The sequence below is a fragment of the Mus caroli genome, chromosome 5, assembly GCF_900094665.2.
Source record: "Mus caroli chromosome 5, CAROLI_EIJ_v1.1, whole genome shotgun sequence".
Lineage (NCBI taxonomy): Eukaryota > Metazoa > Chordata > Mammalia > Rodentia > Muridae > Mus > Mus caroli.
In genome coordinates, this window is record NC_034574.1 from 83,392,852 (window position 1) to 83,411,371 (window position 18,520).

The 18,520-nt window shown below is 44.9% G+C and overlaps 1 protein-coding gene across 3 annotated transcripts; it reads right to left on the minus strand.

Annotated features, from left to right (window-relative positions):
* Positions 1 to 7,236: 7,236 nt before the first annotated feature.
* Positions 7,237 to 16,757, minus strand: LOC110294550 (cytochrome c oxidase assembly protein COX18, mitochondrial). 3 transcript variants are annotated; one of them, XM_021162860.2, is made up of 6 exons: positions 16,353 to 16,757; positions 14,983 to 15,083; positions 12,075 to 12,238; positions 11,628 to 11,749; positions 10,036 to 10,143; positions 7,237 to 7,688 (listed from the first exon to the last, which is right to left on the minus strand). In XM_021162860.2, exons 1-6 carry the CDS (start codon positions 16,674 to 16,676, stop codon positions 7,512 to 7,514), a joined length of 996 nt encoding a protein of 331 aa, XP_021018519.1. In that variant the 5' UTR covers positions 16,677 to 16,757; the 3' UTR covers positions 7,237 to 7,511. The 3 variants fall into 3 exon arrangements, with proteins under 3 accessions (XP_021018519.1, XP_021018517.1, XP_021018520.1); XM_021162858.2 differs by having other exon boundaries at positions 11,628 to 11,752; XM_021162861.1 differs by having other exon boundaries at positions 14,983 to 15,087; positions 16,353 to 16,736.
* Between the last annotated feature and the right edge of the window lie 1,763 nt (positions 16,758 to 18,520).

Below are 18,520 nucleotides of genomic sequence, written 5' to 3' on the forward strand. Positions count from 1 at the left end.
AAAGCTACCCCGGCACATGCGCAGATTATTTGTTTACTACTTAGAACACAGGATGTCAGCGCCATCTTGTAATGGCAAATGTGAGGGCGGCTCCTCACAATGTGGAGGTGGAGCTTTCCCTGGCTGTATGGGTTCTAGAGGAGGACCGTAAGTGGTCAGCCGTGGTGACAAACCTTTACCTGCTGAGCCATCTCACCAGGCCACAGAGTAGATTTTAAACAGCTACAAATTCTACTTTACGCAGATTCTGTTTTTAATATTCCGCATGCTCAGAAGCATCCATTATTCACAGACATTCAAAAACAAACAAAAAAAGCCTGAGGCTATCATGAGAATAAATGTCTTAAAGTTTTCATTTGTACAAAAGTCAGAACACGCAGGGACACGGAGGTGACAGGAGAAGTACGCTTAGATACGCTTCCTGTTACGTTTTTAAGATTATATAGTTTGTGTAGAAGAGAAAACTAAAGCCAAATAAAAAAAAATCAAGATTGCCTTCCCAGTTTCTGTCTGAGGCAAAAACAATTGCCTTAGCAAGAGTCAGAGCAAAGCCTGCCTTTGAAATCTCTGACTGGGAAAACACCGAAATTAAACAGTTTCCCATAGTAACCTGTTTAAAAGAGTATTTTTGGACCTTTGAAATCCAGCAAAGACACAAACCTCTTTGGGTCCCTGCCCCCCTTTCAATAAAACAAAAGGAGTTGGTTGATTTCTTGGAACACTTTCCTTCTATTTTATTTTTCCACCAATGGTTTTGTTCCCAAGCACCCAGAAGTCCTGCTTCTCTAAAACAAGACCAATACCATAGGGATGAGTCGTAAGGGCAAGGTAAGCTTGAAGAACTCGCCTCAGCAGCACTGTCAAGAAGGCTCACAGAGGCCGGGCATGGTGGCACATGCCTTTAATCCCAGCACTCAGGAGGCAGAGGCAGGGGGATTTCTGAGATCGAGGCCAACCTGGTCTACAAAGTAAGTTCCAGGACAGCCAGGGCTATACAGAGAAAACATGAAAGAAAGGAAGGAAGGAAGGAAGGAAGGAAGGAAGGAAGGAAGAAAGAAAGGAAGAAAGCCGCATGCAACAGTAGGCTTTCTGAGCCTGGAGTTATAGACCACAGCTAGAAAACAGGCAGGACAAAAAACTAGAGGTCTTCAGTCTTTTTTTTTTTTTTTTTTTTTTTTTTTTTTTTTAAGACAGGGTTTCTCTGTGTAGCCCTGTCTGTCCTAGACCAGGACACTCTGTAGACCAGACTGGCCTGGAACTCAGAAATCCGCCTGCCTCTGCCTCTGCCTCCCAAGTGCTGGGATTAAAGGCATGCACCACCACACCCGGCAAAGTTTTCAGTCTTTTGTCTACAACATCTAGACAACTGTGAAACAGATGTTTTTTATAATATTTTCAATATGATCTTCGTGGTGGTTTACATTAAGAAATTTGTGATGGCCACACAAACAACTCATATAACTATTAACCCCACGACAAAAATGCTCAAAAATGATGCAGTAAGAGCAATTTAGTTATGGAAGTTCTAAAGTTTCTAATTCCTTCTCCTTTGGAATGAATTCCTCCAGTGACCTTCAGTCAAGGTCGCTGGGCCCCAGGGCTTCCTACTGTCCTGTTACAAAGTCCTCTTGTCTTGCTTGAATTCACTGTTAGCTGGCTTTTGGCTAACTGATGACTCTAGACTCTTGGGATGCTACATCTTTCAGATGCTCATGGAGAGAAGAAAAAAAACTGTCCTCCACTCGGAGATGATAGGAACACCCTCAGCTCAGTGGTAAAACACTGAACCTTGTTATTTTGAGGCCAAGTGAACTACCATCCATCTATAGTGCTGGGATATGTAATGTAACTATAAATCCAAGATATGGATCAAGATCTGTCTTTCCTTTCTCTCTCTGAGAAGCTGATGAGGGGGCCAGAACAATGGCCCAGTGGTTAAGACCATGTTAATTCTTGCAGAACAGCTCATGATCTTGTCATTCTAACTCCAGGGGATCTGACAGCCTCCGTTGGCCTCTGAAGACACAGACTCTTACAGGCAGTCGGCTCCCTATATACACATTTACAGTTAATTTTAAAAATAAGAGCAAAACCTTTTGAAGCTAATTCTCTATTCATTCTTTAACTTTGTAATATTATCAAACTTTCTACTTGAGTTGAAATTTGGAATAACACATACCATGTTTCTGAGCATTCCACCCACCAAATTTTCATGTTAAAGATTAAGAAAGAAATAACATAATCATAGGTAGGGCTTTATTTTTATCTGTCACTGATTTTTTTTTTCTATGGATTTTTCTTGGGCTTCTAGATAACACATTTAGAATTATTAAAATGGGTTTTCATGATTTTTAAAAAATATTTTTTAAAGATTTATCTATTTATTGTATGTGAATATACTGTGGCTGTCTTCAGACACTCCAGAAAAGGGCATCACATCCCATTACAGATGGTTTGTGAGCCACCATGTTGTTGCTAGGAGCTGAACTCAGGACCTTTGGAAGAGCAGTCTTAACCACTGAATCATCTTTCCAGCCCAATTTATTTTATTTTATTTTATTAAGACATGAGATTACTAAATAGCCCAGGCTGGCCTAGAACTCAGTGATCTTACGCAGAAGCCCAGAAATTCCAAATTATAGCATGCTCCCTCAAACCTGTCATGATTAACTCTCGTCTGTAGATAATAAGAACTCCAGTCCTTAATTCTAGGAGAAGTTTTTATTTGTATGCAGTTCGGTGACTGAACCGAGGTCTGTACATGCAGGACAAGCCCTGTATCACTGAGACACTAACTCAGCTCCAGCCTTTAAGCCCAATATGGCTAACAGACAAGGGCTTCTAAACATATTTTTTTTGTTGTTTTTTGTTTTTTCAAGACAGGGTTTCTCTGTGTAGTCCTGGCTGTCCTGGAACTCAACTCTGTAGACCAGGCTGGCCTCAAACTCAGAAATCTGCCTGCCTCTGCCTCCCAAGTGCTGGGATTAAAGGCATATACCACCATTGCCCGGCTTAGGGCTTCTAAAATCTCAATTATATTTGTAAACAAAAGCAACTGTCTGTGGACACTCACTCTTCTGACATCTTCAAAAGGATTCTTTCAATCTCTTATTGGCATTTGGCTAGCTTATGTTGACCCATGAAGTATTTTACTTTGTTTTGTGTTTGCTTGTTTGTGTGTTTGTTTTGAGGCAATGTCTCACTATGTAGCCCTGGCTGAGAACAATAAAAAGAAATTGCTGTTAGCCAGCAGTAAGGTAGAAGGTAGAGATAGGGGATCAGGAGCTCGAGGTCACCCTCAGCCACACAGTGGTTTCAAGGCCAGCTGGGACTTCACGAGACAGACAGCTCCTGTCCACACACTTTAAAACTGCTGTCACTTTTATATTTAATGATTTTTTTTTTTTTTTTTGAGACAGGGTTTCTTTGTGTATCCTTCACTGCCCTGGAACTAACTCTGTAGACCAGGCTGGCCTTGAACACGTGGCATGTGCCACCACTCTCTGGCAGCATTTAATTTTTTTTTTCTTTGTTTTGTTTTGTTTTTGGAGACAGGGTTTCTCTGTGTAGCTCTGGCTGTCCTGGAACTCACCAGGCTGGCCTCGAACTCAGAAATCCGCCTGCCTTTGCCTTCCGAGTGCTAGGATTAAAGGAATGCGCCACCATGCCTGGCAGCATTTAATTTTTTTAAGGTCATTTTAATTGTTTTAGGGTCAAAAAAGATGCACTTGCTCTTGCAGAGGTCCTGAATTCCGTCCCCAGCACCCACACGGTGGCTCAGAACTCATAACTTCAGTTCCAGTCCATCCAATGTCTCTGGCCTCTGAAGGCACCTACACTCATGTGTAAAAAACAGTTTTATTGCTAAGACCCTATGGATTGCAAAGGCTTGCTAGGTCTGTATTGGGAAAGGAAAGTCCAGGTACATTTCTGGCAGTATCGAGTTCAGTACTCCTTCAGTTTTTACATCTTTGAGTTACAAGTGGTAGAGAAAGGGGAGATTTCCCTCAACCAGATGGCAATGTCAGAGCGGTGCCCAGTGATGTCACAGCAAGGGCCAGCGTATTACTGAGACTCTTGCACCACCCGAGAGCAGTTTGAATTCCCGTGTCTCTTTACTACATATTGATGGAACGTATTTCTGTTTCTTTGATTGTGTGCCAACATAGGCAGTTGCTGGTTTACAATGACCCAGCATCTGATTTTTCAATTTTACTAAGCAAAACCGAATGACTTATGTAGAATGTTAAGGCCTAGGTAACTGTTACCTGGCTAGCCTGCCATCATAAGGAAACTTTCTTATATGTTCCTGCTGTTACTAGGAAACTGTCTAATGCCATATTCTGTTATGGTCTGTGCCCTTAGAAACTGATCATGATAGAAGTCCATATAACTGTTTTGTATAGTTACCCACAATAAGTTTGGACCCGAATCCACCACCCAACAGCATTCCCTGCACCTATATATAAGCTTTTATGGTATGTGCCTTTATAAGCTACCCCTAGGATGAAGCCCAGCATGAGAGATACATGTACCAATAGAAACAACTACTTGAAATAAGACATCTATTTTGAGTAGTGGTCTAGTAAAGTTTAAGTTCTCAAGCCCTCCCTGGGGACTGACATCCTACTTAGCAGGAAGAAAGATTTACATCAGCAACTCACATCCTCATGGGCAAGTTAAGACATGAATGTTAAGCCAAGCGTGGTGGCTCACGCCTTTAATCCCAGCACTTGGGAGACAGAGGCAGGCAGATTTCTGAGTTTGAGGCCAGCCTGGTCTAGAGTGAGTTCCAGGACAGCCAGGGCTACACAGAGAAAAGCTGTCTCGAACCCACTGCCCCTCCCCCCGACAAAAAAAAAAAAAGAAAAAAAAAAAGACATGAATGTTAGACAAGTCCCATCCTTGTAGACAAGGTAGAACATGAATATTAGACAAGGCAAGTCCCCTGTCAGTTACCCACAACCCATGGGAGCAGGATATTGTAATTATGCAACAAAGAGAAAGACATGTTCCTAAGGAAATTCCCCATCCCTAAATCCTGGTGGTGAAATAACTTGGCACAGACACTTGTAGATTTGGGGCTTAAAAACTCTGTAGAATCTTAATTCAATATCATGGCTCAGTTCCCGAATCCGGACCATGGCCCTGGGCGACTGGTCCTGTGGTGTATGCGCAGTAAACCATCCCTGTCTGACTGAGATCGGTGTTCATGTGGTTTGTGAGGTGATTCCTGGACCCCAACAAAACCTGTACTATGACAGGAAGCCACAGTGCCATGGGTTTTTGTTGTTTGTTTTAACACTTTTTCCATACAGTATCTAGGCTAGGTTTGTCTAGCAATTGTGCAACCTGCCTTGGCCTTCTGGGGGCTAGGATACTGGTATGTATGTATTTGTTTGACTTGTGGTTTGAATATGCTTGGCCTAGGAAGTGGCACTATTAGGAGGTATGACGTTATTGGAGGACATGTGCCACTGTAGGGGTGGTCAATGGGACCCTCCTCCTACCCACGTTGGAGACTGTCTGCTAGCAGCCTTTGGATGAAGATGTTGAACTCCTGGCTCCTCCTGAACACCCCTGCCTGGAAGTTGCCATGTTCCTGCCTTGATGATAATGGACTGACGTTCTGAACCTGTAAGCCAGCCCCAATTAAATGTCCTCGTAAGAGTTGCCTTGGTCATGGTGTCTGTTCACAGCAGTAAAGCCCTAAGACAACTCGACTTTCAATTTACAATGGATTTATTGAGATGCACCATCATCATGAATGAAGATTCATCTGGGTAGCCAACTAGTGAACTCTCTTCGTTCAACTCAACAGTTAGTGAACACGGATCTCAGTCAGACAGGGATGGTTTACTGTGCATACGCCACGGCCATGGTCCAGATTCAGGAACTGAGCCATGAATTAGAGTCACAGCTCCTAGGGAACATACAGGGTTAGATTCCTGCAAGTTGTTGGCATCTCTGTTCACAGACAAACACACTGATGGCTCGGGAACATGGAGCCCTCTGCCAATACTGCTGTAATCTATGTACATACCCCCCTCCCCCGCCACCCCAGGGCACATCACGTTCCTTATACCTCCAAGCATTGGATGGACACTTCCGCAGGACACTTAGTGGCCTGTTAGATAGAAAAGGCTAGTGAAATGGCTCAGTGGGTAAAGACACTGGCTGCCAAGTCTTCCAGCCTGAGTTAGATTCCAGGGAACCCACAGGAGGGAAGATGAGAAACGACGACTTCATCTGACCGCTCATTACGACACATGTGTCACATCTGTGCACACACATGCAGGCACACAAAGTTTTAAAAAATGTAACTGAAGAAAAAGGGAAGAGGAGGCAAAGGACTGAGAAAAGCTCGGCTTCAGAACCATGAAGGCAGCAAGCTCAGAACCCTGTCCAGCATCAGCCAGTTTGAATTCTGCTGACTCATCAAGTGTTTCAATTTCTTCACCAATGACCTTAAAAGTACTAGAAATGTTGATCTGCAGATGTGAATACATTTTATCATGAAGGCAGATTTGTTAAGTACAAAAATCTACCAAAAATCAAGGTCGACTGTACCCAGCAATCTCTTCTCCCTGTGACCTGGCAGCTGCAGAACAGCGCTGGGAACACCAGGGAACATACCCAGCTGCAGCTGTGTGGTGGCCTCTGAGCCCCAGGGATTTCAGAATCAGCTACTACGCTAACATACGAAGAATTCCTGTGGAACTTATTCTTAAATCCATCACCCACAACTGTCAGCTTCCTGAATGCCACAAGAGCTGAAGCTACGATTTCTATGACCCGTGAACTTACCCGAGATCTCACAAGGGGGGAAGGGGACTGGAGAGATGGCTCAGTGGTTAGGAGTACCGACTGCTCTTCTGAAGTTCCTGAGTTCAAATCCCAGCAATCACATGGTGGCTTACAACCAAGATCTGATTCCCTCTTCTGGAGTGTCTGAAGACAGCTACAATGTACTTAAATGTAATAAATAAATAAATCGAAAAAAAAAAAAAAAAAAAGAATGATCTCACGGGCTGGAGAGGTGGCTAAACGGCTCAGTGGTTGAGTTACCTCACTGGAGGGCTTGTGAGACACTCAGCGGTGAGTATATACTGCTTTTCCAGAGTCTGGTTTCCAGCACACTTATACACAGATGCACATAGCCCCAGAACAACATTCATAATTTATATAAAACAAAATCCTTAAAAAAAGAAAGAAAGAAATTATCTCACCAGAGCCTTTAACTTACAAAACTTTATTTGTGGACAGTTGGGTAGAGATCATACAGGACCTAATCCTGTTCTCAGCAAAACTATGATTTTTATGAACAAGGTCAGGCATCCTATGTTATTTTTACACTCTTACAATTGAATATTTAGTTTTTAATTACTAAACGTCAAATACATCTGAATTTCCCACAGTGCTTCATGATATTTAAATATAGACTTCTAAATTCAATGCATGAAACTGACGGTGACATTTGTAATTATTTCCAGGGTGTTGGGAGTGGACTCTCATCGTTTTCTTGAAAGGAACTTGGCGCAAAAGGCAGCAGCGAGGTCTCGGTACGGGGTCTCTGAGTCGGACTTGCTTGGTGGTATCCGGCAGAGCTGGCGGAATCCAGGGGAGCGCAGCAGCAGGTTCTGTGTGAGGCCCATGAGGCTGGAGCACAGCCAGTAGAGAACAAGCGCCTAGAGAGAGCACATGGGTCAGCAGCTGGCCTGCATGGCCAAGCTTGGCGGTCAGTAAAGAGCACTGGCATTCTGAGAGAGCTACCAGACAGACAGCGTGAACTAGTTCCTCTGTCGGCAGGACGGACTTCTCTTTAGTTCTTCAAGACAGAATTATCAACTTTCTTTTGTGATACAACCCAGGGTGGCACTTCAGACTAAGCCCTGAAGCCTTCCTATACACATGTGTTTCCTACACATACATGGATTTTGTAAACATACATGTGTCTCATGCTTTGCTTGAGCATCAGAAGGCAGTCAGGTCTCGGAAGTAAAACTATGTGGCTGGTGAGCCACGAATGGACGAAGCTAAGTCTGAGTCCTGTTCTCTATCCTCCGGCTTTGTATTGGTCATTGTTCTTGCTTGTTTCCTACCTATAAACGGGACAGCAACTGTTCCCACCTCAGAGTGCTGTTCTGAGAGCATTTGTACAGAATGATAAGCACAACACAGCACCCACAGAGAGACCGCAAGGGACACACCAAAGGCAGATCGGCACAGTCAGTACCTGAGGCGCCTGGCAGCCCGAGGAGCAGAGTCAGCTTCAAGTTCCCTCCCATGCTCAGGCTCATCACTCAGGGAGACTGTGGAGGGCCTGCCTCACGGTTCCACTGGGAGACTCGAGGTGACATACTAGGTGCATTAATAAGCATGCCTACAAACGGCACGGTGCACCAGCTGGCAGAGGTGTTCGGCCCCAACCCAGATGACACAAGTGTAACTCCTGGAACTCACATGGGGGAGGGGAGAACCAACTCTAGGAAGCTGTCTGTGACAACCACACATGCACCGTGTCACATTCTGAGTAGCTGGGACAGTGGCTGGACACCACCTTCAGCTCACACAAGCACTGCCAAGCCTTTAGCTCACCACACTTTTCAGGGCAACCAGATGGAACCATAAGCTGCCATCTACATAATTCCTTTTGTTGCTAAGAAACAAAACCCTAACTTTGCTGGCTATATGATATCTAAAAAGCCACTATACATACTTTCTAGGCTCTTAAATTAGATGTGATTAAATGTGACATAAGGACACTTCTTCCGTGGGACACCTAGTAATGCTTCTCAGAAGGATGTGTACCTGAGGCACCCTCTGCTGTCTGCAACCTAACCTGCTCCATCAGGCACCATGAACACTGTGGCCACGAGGACACGTATCAGAGGCAGTGTGTGACAGAGCAGGAAGCAGCCGCAGGCCTCTGGATGCCCCTGTGGAGTTCATCTCTTATCTGGACCACTCTGGACTCGGGTCAGAGTTAAGACACCGTTTCACATCTGTTATAAACTCTGAGCTCGATCCTTGGCACACCAGCTTCATCAGGGGTTTCTTCAGCCGCTGTGCTGGGGTTACACAAAATCTTACAGCAATGCTCCCCCAGGGGAAAGCACTGTAATAGCCACCATTTCAGGTGGGCTTCAGATACATGGAAGCTTATTTTGCACAGGTGACAGATATTCACCCAAGGACCAACTTAAAAATACACTTTCACACCAATATCACATCACTGTGGATCCCCAAGGACAGTGGGAAGTTCCTACCTGCTCATCTAACCTTAATGCCAGCCACTGAATGCCAATTACTGGCTTCATGTTGGCATGGAGTAAAGATGAAAATCAGCCTGACATGGCTTTTGACAACTTTTTTTTTGTTTGTTTGTTTGTTTGTTTGTTTTTTTGGCTTTTCGAGACAAGGGTTTCTCTGTATAGCCCTGGCTGTCCTGGAACTCACTCTGTAAACCAGGCTGGCCTCGAACTCAGAAATCCGCCTGCTTCTGCCTCCCGAGTGCTGGGGTTAAAGGCATGCGCCACCATGCCCGGCACTTCTGACAACTTCTAAAGTATCTGTGGAAACCATGGAAAAGACTGAACAATCAATTGTTCTTCCATTTCTTTCAAAACCTTGCTTAGGTCTCAACAGAGACAAGTGAACAAGGCCACAGTAACACATAAGATTAAGATGTCCTCAGGAATCCATATGGACTTTTCCTCTTTTACGTACTTTAGTCCATGATGCAGTCTATATGGAAGTTGTTCAATGTCTTAGCTAGTCGAGTAGGTAGCGACCTGACTATGGAGGTGTTGTCAGATTAAAATAGAGGACGGGGAGCAGGGAGTGACAGGACAGCTGGACACATCCACGTGAAAGGTGACTCAGTCTATAGGCAGTGCTCAGTGTCAGCCAGTGATACAGACGACAGTTATGCAATCCTTTTCAACAGCAAGGGTCCCGTGGGTAAAAGGAATCCCCAAGGCAGGACGGCAGGCATGGAAGCGCCTCATGGTCCTAGGCAATGCTGTTACTCACCGAGGGTACCGTTGCAGCAACTGGAATCATCAACACGGATACAGCTCGGACAAAATTTGTAACATACATTTGAAAACGAGACGTCCCAATTTTTTGTAGAGCAAAAATCTGAAGTAGAACACACCACGATTACTAAAGCACACATTAAATCAGATAAATAAAACACCAGCTGACGCCTAGGCTTTAAGGCGCTGCTATAATCCCTGCATTGATAAACTGGATCAGCAACTCCAAGTCATTTCTAGCTTATGGATCTGTGACCAGCTGGTGTCCTCTGATAGGGTTCCACTATGCACAGCCCTGTCTGGCCTGGAACTCACTCAATAGATTAGGGTAGCCTCAAACACTGTCTAAGCTGGGATCACAGGCGTGGACCGCCATGGTCTGTTAAAAGCTGATTTGAGACTAGCCTCTATCAGTACCTTTAAGGGCTGGCACTGTGGTTCAATGGCATAGCACTTGGCCTAGTGTGTACAAGGCCGTGGCCTCCATACCCAGCACTTGAACACAACAACTTCAACATCAATGAACTTACATAACTAACTGTCTATCTCCAAGGCTGGGAACACCAGTTAAGCCTCCATGCCTGTGAAGCAGGGCTCTGATGCAGAGGCAAGCCTCCTCCTGCTGCTGCTGCTGACTTCAGGAGTGGCTCACTTAGCAGGTGATGAGATTACAGACAGGTGTCCCCACATCCGGCAGCCCTGTATCCCAGAGACTATCATCTCACACAAGCTTTAACTCTGTGCACTGCTATCCCTCCCTAAAAGTGAAGTAACCACCGTGTAATTCTCACAGGGTTGGTTGGAACTAGGTAATGCATGTCAAATGTTCAGTCGCTGGCACACAGCAGTGTTGAGTTAGAGCTCTTTGTTAGCACTGACAGTAATTCGTTTCAGCCTCCGTCCATCACTGCCTTCTTACTACCAGACAGTCACTAAACACAAACCAGAGCCACACTGAGTGTTTTTTTTTTTTTTTTTTTTGGGGGGGGTTTTCGAGACAGGGTTTCTCTGTNTAGCCCTGGCTGTCCTGGNACTCACTTTGTAGACCAGGCTGGCCTCGAACTCAGAAATCCGCCTGCCTCTGCCTCCCGAGTGCTGGGATTAAAGGCCTGCGCCACCACGCCCGGCTTACACTGAGTGTTCTTAAGGAAGAACATTTATACTACACATGACGTCTTTCCCCAACAAAAGTTCACCGATGACTTCAGTTTTCTATGTACCATACGTGTGCCTGGTGCCATGGAGTTCAGCAGCAGTTACTGTGGGTAACTGAAGAGTGACTGACAAACCCAGTACTTTCGTGTATGTGTTTCTATACTTTATCCCAGCAACAGAAGGTAAAGTCTGTTGTGAGCAGCCATGTGGGTGCAGGGAATTGAGCCCAGGACCTGTTCAAGAGCAGCCAGTGTTCACTACCAAGCTACTTCTCTAGCGCCATCTTTTCTTTCTTCAACAGGGATTCATATATCCTTGGGTGCTGCAGCCGTGCATGGCTATTTGGAAGGGAAGGCATGACACAGTTCCTGCCCCCAGAGCAGGCAATCCCAGTGCCTGAAGTGGTCAGCAACCCCAATGTGAGGCACCGACCTCCACTATCAGTAGGTTGACAACACCAACAGAGACAGGTAGAATCCAGGTGGAATCCATTGCGGTGAGGTCAGGAAACCACAGCGTCCCACCAGCAGCTAACTGTTCCTGAACAGAAATGCCTGCTGAAACAGTTGATACACAAAACAGGAATGCTCAGAACAGCTGAGAACTGTCAGGAACATACACAGAGGAGCAGCCCAACACTCCCAGAGTGCCTCACTCAAACATCTGCATCCTTTTTATTCAAGCTATTTATAGTCAATATTTTTTTGTGTTTCATTTTCTCAAGTTTTTGTTCTCAACACAGATTGTGTGTTTACACTTATGACTCTGAATTCTGTATGTAAGGAAGACAATAAATGGTAATTATAAAAACTAAGATTGTTTTTCTACTGGGATGCAACCCTGAAGATTTTGAGAGATGAGGGTTTCTGCAATAGTTACCGTCTGAACGTGTGGCCCCAGTGCTGAGGTTCCGGAGGGCGACAGAGATGAAGACCCACATTGGAAGCTGGACCCAGACCAGCACCGTGGCTTTGAAAGGATGGCAGTTGTCACGGACATACAGCTCCGAGACAAGTCTCCGCATGTTCTTCAGGTAGGTGAGTCTACGGGGAAGGTGGAGAGGGAATGACACCCTACAGCAGTCTGTGGCGATGGCCGAAGGGTTGAAAAGGGTTTAAGCCGTGGTAACCAGTAGGAGACAGCCACTAAGCAGAAGGCACACAGCCTTCTACTGATACTGTCAGACTACAGCTTTAGTCTCTAATGACCTCTAGCCAATAAGGTTTTAAAAAATAATTTTATTTACCACAGTCTCTAACTGCTTGAGGCCAGGCTCCAGCTACATAGCCAGTTTAATAAGGCAAACCTGGGCTATCTGTGAACTCCTGTCTCAAAATCAAGAAAAAAGAAAATGTACTGGGGTTTCAAGACCAACAAAGTTTAACACATTTTTAACTACAGACATTACAGCTGAAAGCATATTTTACTTAACTCTGTAGTTCAGGCAAACACTATTACTTGACCTCCTAAAATAGCTCCTCTGTTCTGGGGGTTCCAACAGTGTATATTCTGAGACTGCCAAAATGGCCTCCAGTGTTTTCAATCAACTTCCCAACAAGGGTTATGTTAATCTGTTCACCAAATCAGATTCTTTTGCTTTTGAAAGGCAGAGTCTCATTGTGAGCCCTGGCTGGTGGCACTCAGTCAGTACCAAGCTGGCCCTGAATTTAGAGATTCACCTGCCTCTGCTGCCTAAATGCAGAGATTAAAATATGCAGCACTACAACCAGCTCAATTATGTTAGTGGTTTTCTGAGATGTGGCCTCAGACAGCCCAGGATGACCTTGAATTTGGTAGTCAAGGCTACCTTACCCTTCCCATCCCCACCTCCAAAGTGCCAGGATCTCGGGATTGCGTGCAGCCACACTAAACTGTTGCTTTTGACTGTTAAGTCTTACTTTCTAGGTCAAGGTCTTGAGGGAGGATTATTGGAGGATTTTTTTGTTTGTTTGTTTGTTTTTGGTTTTTTTTTTGAGGCAGGGAGGGTAGCACTAGCCCAGGGTAGCCTCCTGTGTGCCCACTGCTGACCTTGCCCAGTTTCTTCCTCATATTCAATCTCATATCATACACATTTAGTACAAGATAAGCCTTTAGTTGGTGTATTCAGTTTAATCAATTTGTAATATGCTGAACTAAGACAGTACTTAGACAGTACTAAGACATATGTTCTAGGCCCTTCTACTTTTATCTATACTTTCTTTCTCTATGTACACTTGCACATCTGGGTCCTTAAAATTTTTAGGTCATCCAACAAAATGGACCAGTGTAGTACAGGAAAGGAAGGCATCATAAATGTCACTTCATCAAGCCGTCTACAACCCAAATGGACAGCTAACTATTCACCTGGTCCTGGTCCACTGCTGTAGCTCTCAGATTTCTCTTCATAAAAATATCAAAACACCATGCTTACTTAAGCTTATATGTAACAAATAAGGCTTTATGTTTCATGCATTAATACATACACTTTCTAGTTTCTTCTCTTTCAGAGACAAGGTCTCAGTCTGTAGCCTGGACGGCCTGGAACTCATTAGGTAAAACAGGCTGGGGGAACTTAAGAGAGTCTTCCTCCACAGTACTGAGATTAATGTCTTGCCTCAACTGTTTAGCTACAATGTTTCCCTACATGTCAAGTTTTCTTTGCTGTTCTTGTTTAAGATTTATTTTATTAGCCGGGCGTGGTGGCGCACGCCTTTAATCCCAGCACTCGGGAGGCAGAGGCAGGCGGATTTCTGAGTTCGAGGCCAGCCTGGTCTACANAGTGAGNNCCAGGACAGCCANNGCNANANAGAGAAACCCTGTCTCGAAAAACCAAAAAAAAAAAAAAAGATTTATTTTATTATTTTATGTGTATAAGTGGTTTGCTTACATGTATTTAATTGCACCACATGAATGCCTGATGCCCTCAGAGGTCAGAAGNGGGTACTGGATACTTCGAGGACTGAAGCCACAGCCAGCCATAAGCCACCATGTGAGTATTGAGAATCAAACCTAGGCCCTCCAAAAGAGCAATAAGTGTTCTTTAGGCAAGATACAGAGACCAGTGCTTTTAATCCCAGCACTCAGAAGGCAAAGGCAGGCGAATCTCTGAGTTCAAGGCCAGCCTGATCTACAAAGTGAATTCCAGGACAGCCAGGGCTACACAGAGAAACCCTGTCTCAGATTAAAACATCAATGAACAAATAAACAAATGAAAGCAAGTGCTCTTAATTGCTGATTCAGCTCTTCAGTGCAATGTCAAGTTTGTATTAGCATCAAATAAAGATGACAAAGCTCACATTAAATAGAATTTGCCAAGCATGGTGGCACATTACTTGCCCAGCTCCACTGACTTACATCAAATCTTAATACAGTATTTAATTCACTGACTCTATCTTTTCAGTGGCTCCCAAGAACAGAGGCCAGGTGTGGTATCACAAATGTGTAATCTAAGCACTTGGGAGGTCGGGGTTGGAGGATTAGAAGTTCAAGGTCATTCCTGGGTACAGTTAACTACTGGGCATCCCCGGTACACATGAAACCCTGTCATATTCCGACATACAGAGCCAGATACAATGGTCTGCACCTGTAATCTCAGAGCTGAGAGAGAGGCTGAGATGGGAGGACCATTCAGCTTCACAGAAGTTGGGATAACGCCTATTTCTTCCTTTCTTTGATTCCATTCCAATACATAAAACCACCATGCAGCACAGTGACTAATATGAATACACCAATCAAAAGAATACCTAACCGTGTATACACGCACACACCACACACACATTTTCATGACTGCAGACACAAAGCTGCATACCTAGCCACTCTCTTGGACCATCCAAACTGACGGGCACAGACTGCAACTTCTTGGTTAAGGCGCTTGGCGATGTCTTTTATTTCTGGTTGCAAGTTTTCCACCTAACTAAAGAAAAAAGTTGTCTGATGAGTTCATAAAGGATCTTTACTGATAACCACTGCATAGTTAGCTTCAGCTGTCCACTTGGCACACCCAGGAGAAAGGGCCTCCAACTAAGACATTTCACCCATCAGATTAGCCTATGGGGCATTTTTTAATCACTAATTGACATGGAAGAACACAGGACACTGTGTGCCACCAGCCCCAGGCATGCGAGCGTGAGCTGTATAAAAAGCCAGTAAGCAGTGTTCCTCCAAGGACTCTGCTGCTGTCCCTGCTCTGTAATGCCTCCAGGATAGACTATATAACCTACAAACCACATAATCCCTTTCTAACCCCACTCAGCATTTGGTCAGGACAACCAAACTCACAGTTCTAGTCTCTGTTCCCTAGACCATATACAAATGTTTACTATCACACTTGTAATCGAAAACATTTAAGAAAACTCTATTAGATATTAGTTTGCTTAAAGTATCTTTGGCCCCAAATTTAAATTCCTGCCTTACATCTATCTGCGTGATCTTGGCAACCACACTGAGTTAAACCAACTGCAACTTCTTGGTTATGGGTACCTGATGTTTTATGTTTCTGGCTGTGCATAACCTGAAATCCTGATTCCCAGTATGTAGCTTATCTAACAGCACCTCCTCCATAGGACTTCGAGTAAATGAAAACTGCATCCGGGATCTTACTGTTCCATCCCTACATTTCCCAGGAGAGAGAAAACAGCATTCCAGTGTTAACACCTCACTGTGAATACTTCCTGGCTCAATGCTGCTGTTCCCTCCCTGGCAATCCTCTGTGACTCAAAGTACTTAAAATCTTGACTTACCCCACCCCCAGGCACAGCCATGGAAAGGTGATGTTATACCAATTCCACTGAACAGAGTTCCTAAAAGGCCAACTCGAAGTTTCAATCCATCAGATACAGGGTAGTAGGTGGTAGGCCCAGAGGAAGAATATGTCTGGAAACTGCTTAGTGATACCTTTCTAGTAATAAAGAGCAGTATCAATAGTGACAAATGATGCTGCAGACTCTGTTAAAATGTTTATGACCCTAATGTTACAGGTTCCTCCGTGCCATTTCTTCAATATTGGTCTCAACCGAAAATTTGGGAGGCACTTGTATTTCGAATAAATACTTGGTAGGTCGGGTGAACTGGAAGGTATTCGAGTCACCACCCATCATTTAACATGCAATGCTAACTAAATTATTTTAGCCTCGATGTTAACACTAGCAGGCAGGCAGCACCGGGACCGACGCCCCTCACCTTAGCCAGGATGTAGTGCTGATAGGCGGCCAGGGGCAGAGTGACAGCACCGCGCAGGGCAACGGTGCTGAGTATGATGCTGCCCCACCAGGGGAGGCCAGTGGCCTCCTGCGCGCCCAGCAGCACTTCCTCCGCCGTGCGCACCGGCGCCGACGCTGCCAGGGCCTCATACCAGCCGCCTGGAGAGGCCGCAGACACCGACGCGGCCGCCCATACCGGAAGGGCTGGGAGCCGCGCGCTGCTCCAGGCGGGCGGTGATCCCGGTGCCCGGAGCCGCAGGGTGGGCAGCGACCGGAGCCACCCGGCACACGACCGGCACAGCATGGTTACACAGAGCGGACGGCCGCCAACTCGAGCACTAGCATCAGGAGGCTATGCGCACGCGCGAGCCCGAGGTCACGCCTGACCCTCCCAGCCGAAAGCCCTGTCCAGTGTCGCGCTAGAGATGACGTAAGACTCCGCCTTTCCCACGCGGCACCGAGCTGGGGTGGAGCTCAGAGCGGGAACCGGAACTGCAGGGGTAGGCGGGGCGAGCAAACTGCCTTGCTGTTGAGTTTCAGTTTCCACTCAAGGAAATTGTGGTTTGAGTACTTTTTGTGACTCGGCTGCTTCCGCCCAAGGCGCGCAGCATCTATCTCCGTTTTCTCCACGCGCTGCTGAAACACCTACTTTGGGAATAGTGTTTCTGGCTCGGTCAGAGTTAAGTCTGCGTCCTTTATCCCCCTAGGCAGCTCTACTTTATAAGACCTAAATGTCTTTATCTGTTCGGGTTAGCATTTTGTATTCCTTTATAAACAGAATGCAGAATCCCAGAGTGGTAGCGCACGCCTTTAATCCCAGCAGTCAAGAGGCAGAGGTAGGCGGATCTATTGTGTATTGCAGGCTAGCCTCTGAAAAGAAGAATCACCATCGCAGGGCGTGGTGGCGCACGCCTTTAATCCCAGCACTTGGGAGGTAGAGGCAGGCGAATTTCTGAGTTCGAGGCCAGCCTGGTCTACTGAGTGAGTTCCAGGACAGCCAGGACTATAGAGAGAAACCCTGTCTCGAAAAACCGAAATAAATAAAGAAAGAAAGAAGAATCACCATCGTAACAAGGAGCAGGGAAAAATACTATTTTTCATTTTACAAAATGAATTCCATCAACAGCACAATTTTGCTTCAACGGGAGCACTGTCTTCTTGTTAAATGGAATGCACAGGGCTTTTTAACAACTGTTGAGTTTTTCACATTCGTGTTCCTGTCAACAGAAAATAAATGGAACAACGAAGTGCCCACCCCTAGGGTAGGCCAAAGTGAATTGAGTTTTTAGAAACCTCTCCCATGTTTGGTAAAGCCAAACTGTGGACACTGTCCTCTACTTTATTGAACACCTACCAAAGCTACCAGCGTATTTTCTGAAACTTGGGTAACCTGCCTTTAGCTCCCATAGCATAATCCCTTTTAAAAACAGCTCACTTATCTCTTGCTAGTTTAAGAAACCACCGTACTTCCATAAAACTGTTAATATCCAGTAGGCCCTTCCAAAATGGCCTTAAGCCAGAGAAGTTACTTAAAAACAACTGCCCCAAGTCCCAACTTACCATACATGAGAACCTAGAATTCTCAACACTGGGAAAGTAGGTAAATTCGTTATGTATAATAAATAAGCCTGTTATTTATAGATCTATTGTTCACAAACCCTAAACCAAAAATTTCAAGCAGTTATTAAAGTCTTTAACAATTTTTTTCTACAGCTACAGGTAACTGACAACCTCTTCTGATAAAACTGCACACCTGCATTCATGTCAAAGTAATGGAAATAAATTTAAAAACTAAACCCATATATTGTTATGTGAACTAAACTTAATATTTTGTGATGTTGCATATATGAGCATATTTAACTTTTTGTCTTCTTAATAATGTGCATATGACGTGTCTGTAAATCTAACTCTAACCCTGAGGAAGAAACTCATGTGGTATCAGAGACCACTTGAGAATTCTAAGGATTGGACTAAGGTTCTCAGGCATAGCTTTATGCCTCCCCCATACGCCCTTGAGATATATGATATGTTCTCACTGTAGCACAGGCTATTCAAGGACTCACTATATAATACAGGTTGACTCTGTACTCTTGAGATATATGATATGTTCTCACTGTAGCACAGGCTATTCAAGGACTCACTATATAA

Coding starts and splice junctions, on each gene's coding strand:
- LOC110294550 (XM_021162858.2), bottom strand. CDS start 16,676: ATGCTGTGCCGGTCGTGTGCCGGGTGGCTCCGGTCGCTGCCCACCCTG. Junction 12,239..14,982: donor TGGTCCAAGAGAGTGGCTAG/GTATGCAGCTTT, acceptor CCTTCCCCGTAG/ACTCACCTACCTGAAGAACA. Junction 10,144..11,627: donor TCAACCTACTGATAGTGGAG/GTCGGTGCCTCA, acceptor GTTCTACTTCAG/ATTTTTGCTCTACAAAAAAT.